Source organism: Tasmannia lanceolata, unplaced genomic scaffold (assembly GCF_043159265.1).
Source record: "Tasmannia lanceolata isolate RefF3 unplaced genomic scaffold, GAP_Taslan_0.1 ptg000023l, whole genome shotgun sequence".
Taxonomy (NCBI): domain Eukaryota; kingdom Viridiplantae; phylum Streptophyta; class Magnoliopsida; order Canellales; family Winteraceae; genus Tasmannia; species Tasmannia lanceolata.
Window position 1 is genome coordinate 10,824,009 of NW_027518700.1, and position 21,855 is coordinate 10,845,863.

A 21,855-nucleotide genomic window follows, 5' to 3' on the forward strand; every position below is an offset into this window, starting at 1 on the left:
GAGTTAATTGCAAATTTTTTTTTTAAAGTGAACTTTTACAATGTAATTCTCAAGACAAGATTCTTGGAAACGCCTAAACATGACTGAGCTTACATCAAAGCAAGCTATCTAAGGTAAACTCAATATTGGCATCATATCTAGATCAAATGGTCAGCAATGACTACACTTGTCCTTCAAGCACAAAATATTAAAAACAGAATTTTCAAATCAGTTCATCACTTGGGAGATTTACAACATAAAGGAAAACAGAGTATGATCTTCATATTAAACCCACAACCTTATCAGTAAAAACCAAAATTGTCTAACCCAGAAACACTTCATTCAGATGAAAGCAATTCAGGGCTCACAAAGCAAATCACGAGAAATATACAAGAAAATCTCAACATATCAATGGAAAACCATACAATCATCCCGAAACATTTTCAAAGATGAAACGAAACCCATATCAAATGCTAACATCAAAATGCATGCATTAGAGCATCATAAACCTTTTTTTTTTTTAACAAACTTCAGTTGTTCGCTCAGCTTTTAGTCATTAAGAATCCCATTCATCGAATATACTGCAACCGATCCATGATTAGAGCCATTTTAAAACACTTGCATAACATAAATCAAAGCAAACATTTATGGATCAAAAAAATAATAATAATAATTCGGCTCAAGACCTATACCTTATCAGAACTTGCAGCTCTCTTATACTAGTTGTAGGAAATCTTTTAATCAAATCCGCAACTCTAGTCGTCGGATCTTTGAATCTTCCACCGAAGCTTAGGTTTCTAAAGGTAAGCTCTGGAATTTCTAAAGCACGGCCTGGAATTAAAATAGATCTGAGATCTTGAACACAATTCTAAGGTTTGCAAAGGGAAGATCAAAGATAAAAGATGATGAACTTAGGTCTTTTATAGCAAAGATGTAAAAGATGACTTAGATCTAGGATTTTTAAAGCTAGAAAGAGGTTTAAGAAAAATGGAATTTAAAGCTAGGGTTTCCATGAAGCAAAAGAAGAGGATGATTGTGCCGAAACTAACAAAGGAAGAAATAAGGTAACATGAGAAAGAGCAATCGGCAGGAATTTGAACGGAATATGATCGGAGCAAGGTAAAAGATGATCGGAGAATATGACTAGAGAAGAAGAGGTTCGGATCGAGGGTTTTGAATCCAAATGAGAAAAGAAAAATCAAGTCTCGGGTTTAAAATCTCAATCTAGGGTTTAACAAAGAAATTACTTGCTAGAATAAAGAACAAAAAAGAAATTCAACAAGGATTCCGGCCGAAGCTTCGGCAAGCGCACCGGGGAAGATGATCGAAGGGGGAAAATGGGTTTTGGCCGGAACTCAAGCTCACCGGAGGAGGTGGATTTACCGGAGAAGTGGAGATCGGAGAGGAAGAAGAAGGTGCGATCGGAGGGATAACATTGGCCAGAATCCGGCAGAGGTGCGATCGGAGAAGAAGGGATGAAGGTGTTAGGGTTTAGTTTTCTCCCTCTCTCTCCCTCTCTGCTATTTTTTTAGTCGAAAAGAAAATGACCTTTGTTTGTGATGAAAATGGGTTTTATATAAGGAGATGCCAAATTCGCACCCCTTCTATGACCTTGGACAGCCCCATCTAGGACAATCCATCACCCTTTTGTGGTTTACACTACGGACATTCTCCCATCTCGTTCGCTAGGCAAACGCGCTCGGAATTCGACGAAATTTTGCAGGGAGCTTGGTAGGATCCTACCCTAGCTTAGGGTGAATTTTGGGACCTAATTCATTCATTTGATGGGATTTTGCACAAAATTGGAAGGTTTAGGGCACGGTCAAAATGTGGTGTCTACAGCGGGGCGAACTCCATCCCCTTCTCCTCCCCTTTCCCGCACCGGGGAATTTTTTAAATCCCCTTCCCCTTCCCCTTCCCCACTCAAATCGGGGAATCCCCTCCCCAAGCGGGGCGGATCCCGGCTTTTCCGGGTGAAATTGCCAGCCCTAGTTTCATCCCAGCCAAAGCCACTGAGATTTATGATGGAGATCAGAGTCCTATAAGTTGTCTTCAGTGTCTTGAACCAATTTTTCACATGCTCTTTCGTTAGGTCATGTTCAGGACAGTAACTAGTTCCTGCGCAACAGCAAAATAAGCACACTCTTTCAACCCAGCACCAGTTTTCTGCCCCTCGGCTATCTGATTCTTAAGGGCTGCCAAGAGAGCCCCATCCATAGTCACATTCCATGAGACATTCACCTTCTTATCAGCTGTACCTGCAGTTGCTGCCATCTCGCCTGCAACTTTTTGAAACACTTCATATAAAAAACTTCAATCATAGAATTATAGATAACCAATAGACATAAGCAATCTTAGAAGTTACATTAACCAATACTGTAGCAAACATAGAAATTACATAAACAGATCTCAACCCAGCACACTAAATGAATATCTATAAAAATAGTACACCACAAAGAAAGGAATATAAGCTACAGTTCCAACAAAGTATATATCGAAAATGTAAACACATGTGTGTTTCCTAACGACGACGACGTGCTTGAAAATCATTCCACATCTGATTCATGATTGTGGTTCGAATTTTATGACCTTCCCTTAAATCCTTGGCCCTGGTCATAGGAGGAGGAGGAACAGGTCCTTCCTCCTCTTCCTCTTCAGGTGGAAGCAATGCCAGCTCATCATCAACATCCTGAATGTAGGCATCGTCGGGCATCTCCCTCCTAATGTGGTTGTGGACGCAGCAACAGGCCAACACTATGTCGATCTGCTTGTCATATGAGTACATGGGTGCTGAATTTAATATGCCGAATCACTTCTTCAGGACACCAAAAGTTCGCTCGATTACATTCCTTGCCGAAGAATGCCTTTGGTTATACAACTCCTCGGGTTTTCTTGGTCTGCGCCCTCTAATCTGATTGAGATGGTAACCAATACCTCGGATTGGAGTTATAAAATGGGACAGGCACGGATACCCGGCATCACCAAGGTAAAACTTTCTTACAATCAAAGAAAGGATTATACTCAAATTAGCTATGTACTACGGGAACTGCATCTGTACAAACATAATAATAAATTAACTATTACCTTGCAAAATAGGAATCCCGTTCTGCTTTGATATGGCAGATCCAAACACCCGTGAGTCAGATGCTGACCCCTCCCACCCACAAAGGACGTACGTAAACTTTAGGTCAAAGTCGCAACAGGCTAACACATTTTGGGATGGGAAGTGCTTACGACAAATATATCTTTTCTGAATATCCTGAGATACTTTTGTAGGAATGTGCGTCCCGTCAATTGCACCGAGACAATCCTATAATATGGACATTCAGATGTCAACCATCACTGTGAACATGGCTCAATTACTAACAAACTACAGTCAAAATACGTAGCTATCATAAATGTACCTTAAAATAAGGCATATTGCACGTGGTATCTCCCTTGATGGACGTACTATGAACATGTATTGCAGAATGAGAAGAGCATCGAGAACCTTATTAAAATACTTTGAAACAGTTGCCTCAGACCTTCTTGTGGTTGCCCTAACAGTACGATTCCTTTCGTTGTGTGAAATCACACTTAAGAAAATCATAACTTGTTCCTCAACAGTGCAATGAATTGTGTCTTCCAGCAAGGTAGTTTTTCTAAAAAGGGCCACGAAGGTGCGGAAGCACCGGACATCCATACGAAGAAGAGCAATACAATGGTCCTCTGCGTTCGTGATACGTCTAACAAAGGTCCTACGGGGTAGGTACCCGCTTTCGTAAGGTGCTCTTGTAATATTCTGCTCTAGGTATAGTCGAACCCTAAGCGTAACTGCAGCTGCCGCAGAGATTACTATAGCTGCAGTTCGAAGGATCAACATCCGCCTATCTGCTAGTTGATGAGGCATGATGGTAACCTTATGAAATACTAAAAAAACAAAATTTAGTATAAGAAGACAACCGGCAAAGACACCATAACCACAGTCACAAGCATTTAAACAAAAATCCTATAGCCACCACCAACCACCAAAGCACCGACTTGCAACCACAACCACTGTAACACCAAACAACATCATCCACAAAGCACCGACAACCGCCCACAACCACTAAACCACCAAACCACCAGACACCCATCAACCACCAAAGCACCAACATCCATCCAGAACCACAAAAACATTTAAACCATCATCAACAACCAAAGCACAAACATCCACCCACAACCACCAACACATCCATACCCAAAACATCCATACACCAACAACCACCGACAGAATTATATAGTATTGCCATTGCAAACAGAAATCCCCCAAAATCAGCCATAAAAACCATTGCAAAAAAGAAAAAAACATCTGTATGAAGCCATTGCAGACAGAAAAATAGCATAAAAATGAAGAGAAAAGGGAAGAAAGGGGATCTGAACCCTAATACCTAAATAAAAGCTAACAAATAAAAGCTTTATACAAACCGTTGCAAACAAAATGCCCCCAAAATCAGCCATAACAACCAAATCCGAACCCTAAAACCCAAATACACTAAAATGGACAACTTTATTAATTGATTGACGTGTTAAAGAAGAAAGATCCTTTGGGAGAGTAGTTCATCAAATCCAATCATGTCATTACACATGGAAACAGTTGGTTAGGCAAACAATCATTGTCGGGATTAATGGTAATAAAAAATCTTAAGGCACTACCATGTAATCAAGACCATTGATCTTGTAGAACATCAAGAGGAAACCAACAAGATTTGGGTTCCATCCCAAATATATGGATATCCAATGCGTATGATAAAGAATTACTAAATATTTTTGTTGGTAAAATCTTAAATGAAGCTTGATGGAACATGGACAGGTGATCATTTGCTCATGGAGTTCTCAACAGCATTTAGAAATGAATTATCATTGACGTTCATATCATTTCACATCAAATGATAAGATCATGTGCATGAGACACAAGTAAGTCTCAATTAGTGTCTCTTAGGAAGATATCTCACATTTGAAGAGAAGTTAATGTTTTTGTTGATCATATTTTGGTTGGTGCAAAAATCCTACACTCTATTGTAAGAGAAAATAACTTTTGATCAACGGTTTTCGAATGTCTTTCCAATTAGTAAAATTGTACCTTAAATTCGAGTAATGTGAGAACTGCGAGCAACAATTGTTGGTTCGAATGCCTTGTGAAAAAAAACTTAATAATTCGTTTAGAGTACAGAGAAAACAGAGAAAATACAGAAAGAAAATGAAGAGAGCAAAAGAGATCTACATTACAAAATGCTCCTGGATAAAAAGAAAAGATGCAACCTATATGTTGATGTGTGTAGCCTTCCAACATTATTTACTCCCTATATTTATACTCTCTGATTCCTGAGGTCTCTTTTCATTATTTGAATTCAAATTTCTGGCGATTATGGAGTTTGAGTGGCAATCGTATTTCGATATCCATTTCGAATGGTCTCGTGTGTCAGGTATCACATCACTGGACCTCAAGTAATTAATTGTGTGACTCACTTAGTGCGTGTTTGGGGTACCGTTTAAAACACCGTTTGGCATTTGAAACACCGTTTTGGGGCCAAACGGCCGTTTGGGAGTGTTTGGGTGCGCAGCCACCGTTTGAAACGCCGTTTGAAACACCGTTTTGAACCCTCAAAACGGCGTTTTGTAAACGGAGGGGGGGAGGTCCATTTACAAAATGCTGTTTTGAACGGAGTTTTTGGGTTGTGGGTTTTTACATGTTTACCCTCACCAAACCCATTTTTACACCTTTGTTTTTTTGGCACAAGTTAAAACGAAAATTTTCGATAGTTTTCCCCGACTCTCGCTGTGCTCCAAAAAAAAAAGACACGATACTTGTCTTCAACCTCCAGACGTCTCCCAAGCAACCTCAGACTCTCTAACCTTCATAGCAGGTACGGATCTCTCTCTCTTCTTTCCACTCAGTGGTTTTTTTTTCTTTTTTTATTATCTTGTTAAATCTCAGAAAATAGGATTTCTAAAAACCCAAAATAGGGTTTTGTGGTTCTTTGTTTGTTGGGGTTTCTGTACTATCGATTTCTTTACTTGAGTAGGTTTTTATGCGAGCCATGCTATTGTGGGTTTTGCGCTGATAATTTTGCGAACATGGATTTATTGAATGGTTGGTGTAGTAGCGTCTACTGTTGGACGAGAAATTAGCCAATGTCTGGTTTTTCAGGTTGACAATGACGGATTGTTGCTGATTGTAGATGATGAATAGTCCTTGTCGCCTCTGATTTATTTGTCAACAAAGGGGGTTTCTGTGCTTTGAGATTTTCTCTATCAATTTCTATTTTTTGCTTCTATAAGGAAAGCATAATTCATGAATTTCGACCCGGTACATCTGTTTTCCACGGTTTCTACTACTTTTAAAGGGACATAAAGAAGATCTCTTGAGTCTGTATGAATCTCCCCTTCTTTAAATCTTTTGCTATTTATCTTGATGTGTTTATCTCATTCACATTTTTGCCTGATCCATGCTTAGGTTTATATTTCATCTCACTTTTTGTTTGATGTTTTTAGGCGTAATACGTAGATATCATTTCCTATGATCAGCGTATGTCAACTATTAGAAGAGGGTTTACTTTGATTTTTTCTGTATCACTCTTGCTTGATACTGCAAAAAAAGGGTTGTCTTTGCTTAATGTTTTTGTATGCTAATTGTTATTCTTTCCATCTTAAGTCGAAGAAAATTTTCATGAAATTCAAATGGACATTCTGTTTTACTGGATTTAATTGAAGGAGCCTTTGTTTTCCGTTTTTATCGACTTGTATACGGGAGCAGGTATTTATTCGAGATTTCTTATTTTGGGTTGTCCTCGATATTTATGCAACCATGGATTTCTTGCTGTTTCATTTTTTTCCTCCCTTGTAAGGAGAGATACTTGAAGAACTCATTCAAGATTTCCACTTGGTATGCAATTCTTCGCATTTAATTTGGGTGCTATTTTTGTGTGGTCTCAACCATCGGAAAACCCTACTTTGGGGCTTCTTATTTGGGTGCTTATTTAGCTTTTTGTGTTTATACTCTCTATTGTAGCTTGACCTTGTAGAGTTGTGTAGAGAATTTCTTGCTTACGCTTTGAATTTTTTAGATGGAAAGTGATCAAGCAAAAATATCTTTCCAGACTACAAAAGGGAAGGCAAATGGAAAAGAGATTATTAAGAAAGCTCAATGGGATACTGATAGCCATAATGCTTGGATTGACATATGTAAGGACTTAGTTAGGAGGAGATTTAGACCCGGTTCACACTTGAGTAAGGAAGGGTGGACGCTAGCAACTGATGGTTTTAATGAGAAGACGGGCAAGGGATTCACTAAGGAACAAATGAAAAATCATTGGGACTCGACTAAAAAGGAGTGGCAGTTGTGGCATTCTTTGTTGACCAGTGCAACTGGTTTGGGTTTTGATCATGCGAAGCATTGCATAGATGCATCAGACGATTGGTGGGATACTCAAATTAAGGTAATCAATAAACTTAAACTTAATTTATTTTTATTATAAGTTTTTTTCCATTTCAGTAACATGATAATGTTTCTTTTTTTGTTTTGTGTGGAGAAATAAAAAGTATGCGTGCTTTAGGAGTCAAGCCTTGGAAAGGTGCTGGATCTTGAGGAGTTGTTCTTAGATGTTTCTGCAACTGGAAGACTTGCATTTTCTCCTTCTGCAAGCCAAGTTGAGACACAAAATAGCAAACCATCTACCCCATTTGATATAGAGGAAGAGGGAGATGAAGATGTAGGCACACCAGTATCTTCGAATGAGCCTGTTTATGGTGAAGATGAGACGGAACCAGATGTAGTAGCAAGGAAGAAAGAGCTTAATGTAAAAGAAGATCGGTTGCAAATCATATTTCCAAAAACTTAGAGCGTCTCGCGACTGCAGTGGAAAACAGGAGCATGACTACATCTGTCCGTATGGAGAAGTTTGATGCTGACATGACTAAAATCGTGAGGCAATTAGCCTTGTTGCCAGGTTATGAGAGAGGGTCACTAAATTTTTATGCCGCTTGCAAATTGTTCAAGGTAAAAGAGAATCGTGCATTGTGGGTGGCTATGGGAGATGACAAAACAAAGATTAGTTGGCTACATTATGAGTTGGGAGTCCCATTCCAACCGTCATTCGATGATGACGATGTTTACTATCCCCAGCCCATTGATTAGTTTTCTATCTGTTGGTTGTGAACTTGTGTTACTTGGATATTGACAAGTGACGTTATTTTTTATCTTGTGATCGATGGTAGTGAACTTCTGATAGTTTTTTGGGTATTGCAACTTGTTGGTTGTTACTTTTATTTTGAACTGGTTGGTTTTTATATGTTAGTTGAACAAGCTCAAGACAATGTATAACTTTTTCATTCGTATACAATTTATTTTGAACTGTTTTTACACTACAGAGGCCTGGAGCATACCAGTAACATCTTCCCTTGGTGTGCCATACGGGATTTGAATATGCTAGTTGTTGGTTTTTTATTTGCAGGGAATATGGATTCAGGAGATGGGTCAGATGCATCAATTGAATCAATTGACAGTGACGAAGATTATGATGATGAAGATTTGATGGCCATGGTTGTTGAAGGTGTGCAAGATGCAATTAGGTATTATTCTATGTATTTTTGCAAGACACCTTGCCGAACAAGTAAATACACTGGGCATAAATTTATCATGGACCTATGAGATGGTGCACCAAACCGATGCTATGAGCAACTTCGTATAGAGAAACATGTATTTAGGAACTTGTGTAATTTATTCAAAACAAGATATGGGTTAACACCAACGAAAGCAATGTCTATTGAGGAGATAATGGCAATGTTTCTGATGACATTAGGACATGGCGTTTCTAATAGGTATATGTAGGAGCGGTTCCAACATTCTGGAGAGACAATTAGCCGGCAATTTCATAAAATCTTAACTTGTGCAATGCGATTTTCGTCTGATATGATTAAGCCAGAGCCTAATTACAATGATATTATTCCTGCATACAACCAAAATAGGGCAAAATTTTATCCATACTTCAAAGATTGTATTGAAGCTATTGATGGCACCCACATTCAAGTGATTGTGCATCAAGCAAAGCAAATTCCATATCGAGGAAGGAAAGGTTACACCTCAACAAATGTCATGGCATGCTATGACTTTGACATGTGCTTCACCTTTACATGGGCAGGATGGGAAGATACTGCTCATGACACAAGGATTTTTTCAGAAGCACTGCGTACGCCGGATCTTAATTTTCCTCACCCAAGGGGAGGTAAGTACACAAATAATACTATAAATTTAATATAATATAATATATAATATCTTACATAACTTTCTTTTCAAATTTTGATGTAGATAAATATTATGTGGTTGATGCCGGGTACCCCAATATGAAGGGATACTTGGCCCCGTACATGGGAGAAAGGTCACATGTTCCAGCTTTTCGGCATGGTACTCAACCAATAAGTGGTTCAAATGAGAAATTTAATCAAGCACACGCCTCTCTTAGGAACATTATAGAGCGTACATTTGGTGTATGGAAAAATAGATGGGCATTGCTATCCAGAATGCCTAAATTCGATTTAAAAACCCAGATACAACTAATTGTAGCATCAATGTCACTGCACAACTACATCAGAAAGCATGCAAGTCGTGATGAGGAGTTCGATAGAGCTGACCGTGATGATACATATATGCCTACTGTTAATGTTGGTTTGGGTTATGATCATGCTATGGATCAAAATGATACATTTGACTATGCACATGATGATGCTTTCATGGGTTCGGTTCGGGACCGCATTCGTGATGAATTATGTTCTATATAAATTACTCATTGTGCCACTTTTTAAATTTATTTTTTTGTGAACAGTAGTATAACTATTTATGGCATTGATGTTTAACTTTAATTGTGTTGAATGAGATCCTAATGACCTTCTAATATTGGGCCTAATGAGAGAGTAGTTGAGTTACATTGAGGCTAACCAAACAATGCCCTTTTTTGTCATTTTACCACTAAAACTCCGATTTGGGGCATTTGCAACCAAACACACAATACCTCTGTTTGCCGTTTAAAACGCCGTTTTGATCTGGCCAACCAAACACCAAAACGCCGTTTTGAACCAAAACGGCATTTTGCAAAACGGCGTTTCAAACGCTATTTCAAACGGTACGCCAAACACACCCTTAATAATTTAACACTTCACGACTACGTGTCGCGTTGTACCTGTATCATTTAATCTCTTACTTTCGATATCTAAACAGCTCTATCCTCCATGGTGCTTGATTAGTGCACAAGTCATAGAAATCTTTCAACTCAGATCTTTGGTAATTAGTGGCATTCAAATTTCAATTTGAACCGTTGATAGCAGAGTATTCGAAACATCCTTCTTATCCACCTGTGACTAGTTGTTTTTTATGGAGGTCCTTGATCCATCGAGCCTATTTACAGTTCTGCCAATAGTTTCTCAACCATTGCTTTTTTTAAAAAATTCTTAGGCCTATGATCTCAGTCCGAAATGGGACCAAGACCATCTGGGCCATCCCATGATGTTCTACAAGATCAATGGTCTAGATTGAAAATATATGCCCCCTTTTCTGGGATCCTAGAATCCATCGTTCACCTTTGATCATATAGTCATTTCTACAAGATCAATGGTCTAGATTGACCATACATGCCCCCCACATTTGGGACCCTAGAATTGATGGTCGGTCATTTCTTTAGAAAAATTCTATCAATCAACTACTAAACTAGTAAACTACAGTTGGACCATCCTCGTATAGGAATAGAAATCTTCCCATAAAATCGGAGAGATTTCCATTTTACACTCCGGTGAGGGTAATTCCGTCAATTCAACCAAATCCAATCTATTTTTAACGTGGGAGTATTTCGGAGAATAGAGCTGAGGAGATATCTATTTAACCCCTCAACCAAAAAATAAAAGAAGAGAAGAAGAAGAGAGAATAACTCTGGTAGGTAGCAGGGAGGTTAAGGAGGGACCCACCGTGTATGTTGGCAAGGGGCAGCAGGAGAAAGAGGGTATTGTTATGAAAGGGGTGTCGTGCTCTTCTGCCCACTTGGACAGAGAATTGGTGGGGAGGGATGGATTCTGTTTGGATTGCTCGGAATCCACGGTGGAGAGCTCGTCGATCGGCGTTGGAGGGGAGAACTCGTGCAAATCAACAGCGGAGATTGATCGGGAAGAGGAGGATGATGTTCAGAGTGAATTCAAAGGTGGTTTGGTTTCTATGGGATCATTGGAAGAATCTCTTCCCATCAAGTGGGTTCTCTTTTTTTCTCTTATATTTTGAAAAAATTTCACTTTTGAAGGAATATGAATTTGGTTGGATTTGTTTCTTATATTTTGTTTTTGGGTTTTTTGGTAAATGAACTAAAACCAAAAAATAAAAATTATGTCGCAGCCAATGGGGGAGCCCTTTCACCTCTTTTTTGCAAGGGCGCCCTTCAGTTTAGACTTCCTACTGATTTCAAGGCACTGTTTTGCTAATAGAGGAAAAATTATAATATGGCAATACTTGAAACATGAGGAATTCTATACTAAAGGGAGCCCTTGCAAAAAAGAGATGAAAGGGCTCTCCTACTGGCTACACATCACCATCATGCATTAATAACCGCTGAAAAGTCAAACATGATGGTGATGTGCAGCCAATGGGGGAGCCCTTTCACCTCTTTTCTGCAAGGGCTCCCTTCAGTTTAGACTTCCTCTTGAAACATATAGGTTTTTACTATGAACATTTAAATGATCTTGGAAACATCAATTTACACATGTTTTCAGATTTGTTCACTATTATTTAATTTTAACTTGTGGGGTTTTGACAATTATTAGTTTCTTATTATTTTGTTTGAGTTAATGTGAGTTCTCAAATGATCAAATTAGTATGTTTTTTTTCTCTTCCTTATATTCTTTTGTTGAAATCTTAACTAAGTTGCATTGTATATTTCTCCAAATTCAAATTGATAATTGAATCCATCTTTTATTTTTTTTTCAGAAGTGGTTTGTCGAATTTCTTTGCTGGGAAATCAAAATCTTTTGCTAACCTAGCAGAAGTGACTTGTGTGAAAGATCTTGTAAAGGCAAAGAATCCCTTCAACAAGAGAAGAAGAATACTCATGGCTGCTAAGTCCTCAAAAACAACTCCTTACAATACTGTCAATACTTCTCTTCCTCTCATAGGCCCCGACTCTTTGGAAGACACACAAGAAGAAGAAGAAGAAGAAGAAGAGCACTAAGAGTCCCCATTGGCACCTTTGCCACTCCATAAAAGAAATTCCAGTCCTTCAAATCACCAAGGTCTTCCTCCCTCCATGACTTGAGATATCCTTAATTATCCTAAACAAATACCTAACTTTTAATTTCCTTTTATCTCTGTTAACAGACCCAATATCAGTTTCTTTTGAATTATATTGATTTCTTGTTCTTGTTTTCTCTCTCTTCTTTTTTTATGTTTATTTTTTTGGGTTACTATATTTGGTTTAATGTCTGTTGGAAAAGAGACAAGGCTTTTCTCCTTTCCCTATTTAAATAATTGGGATAGAAACAAATCAGGAGATTTATTTATTAAGTAATTGATTATCAGTTTTCAGAATCCAAAACAATCAGGTCATAAAAAAAAGTCATTATCTCGCTCTCTTTGTCAGAATGTTCAGTGCCTAGTTCTTTGTCAAACTGGTGGAATTTCAAGTTTTATGGGACAGTTCCTTCTTAAAAAATAGAAAAGTGAGAAAACACATAGCTTCAAAAACCCCCAAAAAAGGAAAAAAAAAATCCCAACCAGCCATTGCCCCTTGTTTCACACTCTGCGAAACGATAGTGGAACGGAAGATAGAAAATTGCAAACCCGTTCACAACTCGTCTGCAAAACACTTCAGTGAGGGGTGGAGGCACATAGAGCATGGCTGCATGGTGGTGGTTAATAAAACAAGATCCTTGAACAAACAAAGTAACCGAGTTAAAACATTACTTGATAAATATTATTTCGTTCAATCTTCTGCGCTCTAACAACTTGGAGGGATGTTTCAAGAAAGAGTTTCAAGTTTCAATAAGAGATTAAATTCAGAGTTTACAGAGGAGATAGAATAAAGTTTTGGCATGACAAATGGTGAACTCCAGCATCTAACCACTCTCTTCTCACATATTTTTAGAGAGGCCTCACAAGCAACAGTAGCAAGGGATTAGCAATACCATACCTTTATAAGGAGATTTGAAATGATACTTGGACGTGTATTTTAAAAGAAGGGATTTACAGGGGACTTTTGAGAAAGGGATTTTGCCGCCGGCTATTGCACGAGAGAGCAGCCACACAGGCTCACTTTTCAACAGATTTTGTCTTATTCATTTAATTCATCCTAGGTGGTGCTCTCTCATGAAACAACCACCCGCTAAATATCTTTCTGCTAAAGTCCCTAGCAAACCCCTACAAAATACACACTCGAAAAGTTCAATGGGACCCACCTGTTTTGGTTGATCTAAACCATTCATGCAATGATCCCCGCCATGGATAGGTCGTGTCCCCAAATATTTCCCCATAGAATTATCTTTACCTTTCAATCAGATGAGGTCTTAATGCCGTCATTATGAACCTTTTGAGCCGTCCATTTTACACTAAATATATCAAAGGGTTGGATCCCCATATCTCCACCCATCTCTGCAGTTGAACTCTTGAACAACTGATGTGGGCTTAAAATTAAAACGATCAACGGTCCACATTTAATGCACAAAAGATCCATGCATTGGAGTAATTTTGATCAGTAGGGTCTACCAAAGGGACGGTCTAGATGAATGTCCGTACAATCCTATGTACAATTGTTACAAGCATTTAGTGATCGAATAAGAAAATCTGACCCACATCCAGTTGGCCCCCATTCCTGATGGGCTATTTCACTAAAGAATTTTTGTACTGGTAAGCGTCCGTGGACTTTAAAATGGACGGCCCAAAAAGAAAACTCCACGGGTTGCCGCATTGTTAGAAGTTAGAACCATGGTTTTAAATTTCGACCGAAATCCGAAAGTTTGGGACCAAAACGAAATTGCACCGAAATCGAAATTTCGGCGAAATAATTGATAAATTAATATTATTTAATCCTTTAACAAATTTGGACCGAAATTACCGAAATTTTGGCTTAAAAAAATGATATTTCGAGAGCTTTTACGAAATTTCGGTTTCGGGAAGGACCAAAATTTCGCCAGAAACCGAAATTTAAAACCTGGGTTAGAAGCATGGTTTGAAATTTCGGTTTTGATACCAGTTTCAGACCCATGAAATTTCAAAATTTAGGTCGAAATCCGGTACAACAAATAAATGACTACTTTATTCAATATTAAATTTCGTTCGAAATTTCGGTGAACTATTAAATTAATTAAAAGAAACAGGTATTTTGGGTTAAATTTCGGAAAAAACGAAATTTGGCCCGAAATTCCATCCTAAATTCTAAAATTCCGTCCGAAATTCCGAAATTTCGGTCGAAATAAAATACCGTTTCGGATAATGTTGATTTCGGTGTCGGTCTCCACCGAAATCGTAAATTTCGGATTTCGGTCGAAATTTAAAACCCTGGTCAGAACTTATAAGTTAGAACTAAGAGAGTTAGAAGAGAATGGACCAAGAAAGCCAGCTTGTCTGATTTTTGGCAGGCTTGCGTTGGTATTTGATTCTCCTTTTTTTATTTCACGACCACTTTTATTTACAAAAGCTGTTAATAGTGGGTCCCACTAATATCTATCGGTTTCACTCTTTTTACTAAAATAAACTTCGGATTTCGAAATAAACAGTAGGGGCGAGAATGTGTAAAAAATTTTACCTGTGGGTCCCACTTTTTGTTAGTCTTTTTCTCCACTAGGAAAAATGCACTTGCATTGCACGTGGGACCCAAATATTAGTTCAAATAGTGCAACATGAAGTGGCAATCTAATATTGGAGTTGATTAAAAGGAACAACTACCTAGGATCTATTCATATAATAGGGAAAACAATATTACTTTACTTTTTACCGAAATTTTCTTCTAAAACCGAAACGTCCACATTTCCAAGTCGACCGAAACTTAAATTGAAATTTAAAATCTTGCTCTTAAGCATGGTTTGAAATTTCGACTGAAATCGAAATCCGGTCAACCCAAAATGGTATGAACTTTCTAACAAAATTTTGTTTTGCCTCGAAATTTTGTTCCGAAATTTAACCGAATTTTAAAAATTTCGATCGAAATTTCATTTCCCCCCGACATCCCGTTCCGAAATTTAAGGAATATCCCAAAAAATATGGATTTTATCCCTTATTTAATATTATCCAGAAATTTTGACCGAGTTAAAGTATCTTTTAAATTGATTTTTCTGGATTTCGCGGATTTCGCCTGAAATCCGACTAAATCAATGAACGACTATTTTTCTCGTATAGAATTTTGACCTAAATTTCAGTAATTTCGGCTGAAATTTCGGTAATTTTGGTTGAAATTTCGATAATTTCGGCTGAAATTTTGGTAATTTCGGTTGAAATTTCGATAATTTCGGCTGAAATTTCGGAATCGTATTAAATAATTATTAATATTATTTAATAGTATCCTAACCCTCCAATCAATAGAGGTTTCCATAATTGTTGTTCCTCTTCAGTAATTATTAATATTATTTAATATTATCCTAGCCCTCCAATCGATATAAGCTGATCCTAGCCCTCCAATCGATAGAGGTTTCCATAATTGTTGTTCCTCTTGAGGTGCCCGAAATCCGTCTATATTTTGCAAGTGTCCTGAATGAGTAATATAAAGTAGTTGTTTCGTCATTGTCATATGTCTTTACCTCTTTTTGGTATTTTTTTTCGTAATTATCATAGACAGGTACCCGTGTTGGTACTTTTTGTATGTAGATTACGATTTTACCCTAAACAAAGTAGTTAATATATATATATCATAACTTATTATTAAAGATAATAGGCATAATACAGCTGGGATATATAGACCCGGCAAAATGGGACTTGTACCCGTGGGTACACCCGGCCCGCAGGGGTACGGGTACCAATTTCAAAACCAGCGAAAAAAAATACCCACACCCAACCAGTACCCGTGACCCGCGGGTGGGTCTGGGTCGGGCGTTGGTGCTCGCAGGTTACCCGCCATTCGGTTTTTAACTTTTTATTCTTAAGGCCTAAACACCAAACACTAAAAAATAGACTATGTGGGTGGGCCAACAAAACAAGTCAAAGCAATCAGACCATGTAACTGGTATCTTTGGTTGTACTAAAATAAACATTTGTTAAAGTAGATGAAAATTTGTATGATGAATGGGAGTATAAACATGTACTCATCATCCCATCCTTGATATTTGATCCAACAGCCGCTGACTTGTTAAGAAGCTGCTGTTGGATTAAATACCAAGGCTTGTACATCCATCGTACCACATTTATGTGTTCATACACCCATTCATCATATAATTTCTTTTCCTAATATATATATATATATATATATATATATATATATATATATATATAATTTCTTCTTTAAATTTGCCGGGTTACCCGCGGGTATACCCGTACCCGCCCGGGTGGGTTCCGGGTTCATGAAAGGTGTAGACACCCCATTTTGACCGTACCCTTCACCTTCCAATTTTTTGCAAAACCCCATCAAATCAGCTAGGTAGGGTCCCAAACTTTACCCTAAGCTAAATTAGAGTCTCACCGAGGTCCCCTCAAAATTTCGTCGAAATCCGAGCATGTTTGCTTAGCGAACGAGCCAGGAGAAGACCGTAGTGTCAGCGTTCAGAAGGGGGTTGAATTAATCAAGGTAGGGTGGTGTCCATGGGGGAAAAGGAGGTAAAAAAATCATTTTTGTATAGCAGGGGGGTGAATTAGCTCGTCTGAGACGGAGCTTATTCGTGCGCCCATCAAATATTGGTGCGCCCACCATTTCTGTGCGCCCATCAATTTGGGGTGTGCCGATATCAATGTTTTTTTTATATATATGAAAAATCAACGGAAAAAAAAAGAAGGAGACTGTTCATTATTTTTAGAGAAAATTCTCAGAGAGAAAGAAAAATCCCCAAACCCTAGTTTTCTTTGTTTTCTTCTTCCCCGATCTATTCTCTCCGGCCTTACTCCGGCCGATCTCCGGCAAAGCTAGATCTCTTCATTTCAATGCTCTTTCTTCAATCTTGTTTCCTGCAAAACCTTAGATTTCAACCTTAAACCTTAGATCTAAACTCCTAAACTCTTTTATCTTTTTCTCTGATCATTCTCCGGTCAAGCTCCGGCGAGATCCGAATTCTAGCACTTTGTCTCTTCTGATCATCCTTGTCAGAACTCCGGCCAAAGTTCCGATCTGCCTTCTTCTCCGATGATCACTTTTATTCTCTTTCTTTCCAAGCCTCATTGATCGTGCCTTTTCCTTGTACCGCCGTTCTCTTCATTGAACCCTAAACCAAAACCGTAGATCTGTTGCCTCTAATTCTTAGATCTAATTTTCCTTCATCAAAATCTGCTCGTATATGTCTTAAATTCCTTATTTTCGCTGTTGAATTTTATCTTTGACATGTAGAAAATCTCAGATCTAGGGAGAAAAAGAGCTTGAATCTGGAGATTTTTCATCGTCTTCGTTTTATTTGAAAGGAAGCAGGAAGAAAGATTGACATAAGGACTGTTGTTTCGCTCTTTAAGATTATGGTTCTAGTGATTTTTTTTTTTTGAAAGATTGAGTAACAGAAAAAGGTTAGTATTGGCTTATTTTCAGATATTTCCTTTAATCTTACTTGCTATGATATGTTCATCTTGTTTCCCTGTGTATAATTTCCTCTCTTGAATTAGCAATGCGATTAAATTATTTTTGATTTAGATTTGTCAAAATGAAACTGTTCTAGTTCTGTTTAACATAAATTTCTTTGGAATTTGTTAAGCTAAATGGCACTATATTCCTTCTATTTGGGCGAAATTAAATGATACTTATGCCCTAGCAGGTTTTAAATTCTCATTATATATATATATATATATATATATATATATATATATATATATATATATATATATTTAGGGTATATATCAGTCTATATGATAATTGTGCTAAATTTAGGGTCATTTGCCCCTACTGATTTCGTAGAATCTTGTATGAAAGATAAATGTTTTTCATCCAGTTGAAAATTTTTAATCATCTTATTATGTTCATGAATATAGTTGTTTGATAAATGTTTTCAAAGAATTGTCCATAGGCTAAGTAATTAGCAAAGCATATTGATCTAATGACAAGAAAGGCAAAGCTGTGCTTCATGAATTTATTGCTCTAATCTAATGATTTTTTATTTTTTTTTATTTTGTTAATGGAAAGCTTTAAATAGATTTTCTTCTAAAAGACTCCCTTCCCCTGAATTTGAATGAGAGCTAAGTTTTGAAGCATTGAGTTGGAATTTTAAGAAAGAAAGTGATATATTCTGAACCTATACATATCTTTCAATTTCTTTTACTTCAGTTTTAGCCATGAATATGAGTTCTTGTATTCTTCTCTTGAAAGAATCGATAATAGACTTTTGACCTTTACACAGGATATTTGACAAGAGTCTTTGGAAAATGTATAAAATTTGCTTGTTTGAAATGTGCTGAAATTCTTGGGTGTATAAGTAAAGAGCATGTTCAATTTTCATGTAGAATGTTTCTTTTGGCAGTTTTTTTTTTATAATTAAAGAGAAAGTGAATCAAATTAGTGTTTAGCATGAATCATTTACATATTTTCATCATATGCAGTGTTGATTGAGAACTATCCTTTAAAAGGGAAAGTATTTGGTGCCAAAAATGAATTACATATAAAGAAAATTTTCAATGTTTGATCATGCTCCTTATAAATGGTTGAAACTCATGTGTTTATGATTATCTGGAAAAAGGGGAGCACATTTATTTTTTTCGTTTTTTTTTTTTTGGGATCTATGGTGCGTGACCCTGTCATTTCGCTCTACCCTTGGTCATATTTTAATTTCAGAGTAGCTTTTACCAGCTTGTTTTCTTGTTTTCAGGCATAATTCCATATAGATTTAGACCTATTATATTCAGAACTGCTGCAATGTATGTTTCAATTACAATTCAGCTCTGTTTTGGACGTAGTCTAGTTCATCAATTCTGCCTTGTTTTGATATGGGTTCAGCACTTTTTCTGCACTATAGATCAGCCCTTGTTTTGTACAAATTCTGTCCTATGGGTTTCTATACTCTATTAATATGATTTATATCCTTCATTGTTAGGATTCTGTTAGTGATAAAAATACATAATTGTTGTCTAAATATTACATAGCAGTTGTCTTATAGGCTATATGTTCTATAATTGTGGTTTTGGGTTGGGTTAAAATACATAATTGTTGTCACCTGGTGGTTTTTATTTTGTTGGATCACCTGTAATATTCATAGCAGACCTCATTTGTTGTGTGAAGTGGGGTAATAGCCGTAGCAGTTTTTTTTTTTTTTTTCTTCTTGATTCTATTTACTTTGCTTTGATTCAATGTGCTGTTAACAGAAGGTGATTGTTGTAGTTTTTGTTCACATGTGTGAGTCTCATAGTTTTCCTTTGCTGTTTTTTGTTCTAATGTTACCTCAGTGTTTCAGTTATTCTAAACTATAATAATTTTCAATGGTTGCTATGAAAAGAATGAGAAAATGACACAATTGTGAAAACAGGAGAGACTGAATGTGTATGGGCTGAATACACATTTAAAATTATATGAGATATATATTTGTCTTACATAATGTGAATACAGGCATGTATATGTGTAAGTGAATTGATCATTTCAGGATTAATTGGAATAAAAAAATTAGACAAATTGCTGGCCAAAGTTTCGATGCTTTGATTTAGGTGTTACTTCATTTTGATGTTTCATTTAACCTATCTTACAAATATAGTATTTTAGCTAAGAAATAATGCTCTATTGTAGGACCAAATGATAATGTTCTAGAGTAAGATGAATTAGTCGATTCGGATATCAAGCTTTAATTACTATTTGTTCTAATTAAGGTCATACTTTGTTTTTACAACAAATGGCAATGTCAATATTATAATGAAATTGTTCTTTACAGTTGTTTTATTGTCAGCATGGTACTGAGTTAATTGTGGTATCAAATATGATAATTAGGAAGAAGAATTATATTCAGTTTAGGTACCCGCTGTCCTACACAGCAACTGTTGTCTTACATGCATAACTGCTGCCCCTGTTCGATAATCCATTGTAATGATTGATCATTTTTAAGCATGTATGGCTTTAGTTTTTATTAATTTGATACTAAGAGATAACAGCCCACACACGTTTTGATAATGCCAGTCCCTACATATTTTTAATATTAGCAGCCCTTAAACTTTGACATTTGCAACCCTCACCTTGTTTTAACATGTACAGCCCCACCTTGGTGTAACGAATCAGCCCTGTTTTGTCCACAGTTCAATCCGTTTTAGCCCAATTTTTGACACAAAATCTGTACAGTTTTCACCCTATTGTTGCCCCTGTTTCAGCACAGATTTAGCCATTTTGCTACCCAGTTTTAGCATAGTTTTAGCCCTTAAATCTGCCCATGAAATCTGTCTCTGTATGGCACAGATTCTGCCCATGAAATCTGTCCCAATCTTTACCCAGTTCAGCCCATGAAATCTGTCCCAATTCTTGCCTAGTTCAGCCTGAAATCTGTCCCAATTCCTGCACAGATTTTATCCACAAAATCTGAAAGGTTCTGTCCCAAAAATCTGCTCCTCTGTTTTGGATTAAAACCAGCCCCGTTTCAGCACAGATTCCACCCCCTATTCCATGCACATTTTGAACTCACAAATCAGACCTGCTACTAGCTCCTCTGTTGGATTGGATTTATGTTTTAGGAAGTTTTCTATGCCGAGGTTGAGGTCTTTGTCTTTCAGAGGTGCATACATGATATGAAAGAGAGGAACAAGTACTTTTGAAGCAACTTCTAGGAAAAATTGAAGACATGCGGATTTCTATTTCTGATGGAAAGGATGAAAAACAATGCTTTCCTTTTGAGAACTTTGTCAACATTACTCTTCTAGAACAACTGAGACTGCAGGCATCAAATTTGAAATTAAAAAAAAAAAAAAAAAAAATCCCTTGAACATGAGTGTGAAGTCAGGACAAAGGAGTTGTCAATGCTACAAACTGAGAAACATAAACTCCTACAAATGAACAAATAGTTGAGACAAGATATACAGGCACAGCTGTCAGATTCACAAAGGGCTTATGAGACATTACATAATGAAAATTCTGAGCTGCTAGAAGAAAACTGATCTTTGATGAAAGAATTCTGCAATCTGAGGGAGGAAAAATACACTCTAGAGGAGGAAAACAATGCTGCCCTCAAAGAGGCAATGACTCTGGGTTACCTGTCATTGATTTATAAGAGCTTTGGTGCTGAAAAAGCTGTGGAGCTAAAATATCTAGACAATGCTCTCGACTATTTACAGGAAATGAATAATGACCTTGAGGAGAAGGTTAGAGTAATGGTTGAAAAGATGGAAATGGTAGAAATGGAAAAATTTCATCTCAATGAGTCGATTAAGAAGTTGGAAGAGTGTCAAAGTTGTGCGGTGATTTTGGGGGATAAGTTTAACATAGTCAGAAATGAAAGAGAACAGTTGCAGCATTAAATTGAAATTGGAAAGGATTTGTTGGGTCAGAAGGAGATGGAGCTTTCACAAGTAGATGAGAAGATCCAAGCTACACAGAGTGAGAACATTGAATTATGTCAGGATTTTGAGAGTCTCAGGCAGCAAATTGATGAGGCTAAGATGATAAAAGAAGAGTTAGATAAGCGGGTCCTCACGCTATCAGAAGATAACTTACATTGGAGTGAGGAGATCGAATGCCATGGTGAAGCAAACAAAAAGTTGGAGTCGGACCTATGTGAATTGCATGAAAACATAGACGCTGGTTGATTGTTCGG

General features: G+C 37.2%; 2 protein-coding genes and 1 pseudogene across 2 annotated transcripts in view; 2 read left to right on the forward strand and 1 right to left on the reverse strand.

Moving 5' to 3' along the window:
- The window catches only part of LOC143855769 (uncharacterized), a 72,994-nt gene that overhangs the window by 15,645 nt on the left and 35,494 nt on the right, over positions 1–21,855 (reverse strand). The window lies entirely within an intron of this gene.
- LOC143855698 (uncharacterized) lies at positions 9,073–9,881 on the forward strand. Its single transcript, XM_077365774.1, has 2 exons — positions 9,073–9,221; positions 9,305–9,881. Exons 1-2 carry the CDS (start codon positions 9,092–9,094, stop codon positions 9,772–9,774), a joined length of 600 nt encoding a protein of 199 aa, XP_077221889.1. The 5' UTR covers positions 9,073–9,091; the 3' UTR covers positions 9,775–9,881.
- Positions 10,932–12,388, forward strand: LOC143856141 (protein OXIDATIVE STRESS 3 LIKE 4-like; annotated as a pseudogene).

Excerpts from the sequence above, each read along its gene's own strand:
- LOC143855698 (XM_077365774.1), top strand. The coding sequence starts at position 9,092 with ATGGCATGCTATGACTTTGACATGTGCTTCACCTTTACATGGGCAGGA. Across the intron at positions 9,222-9,304 it reads TTTTCCTCACCCAAGGGGAG|ATAAATATTATGTGGTTGAT; the intron begins GTAAGTACACAA and ends ATTTTGATGTAG.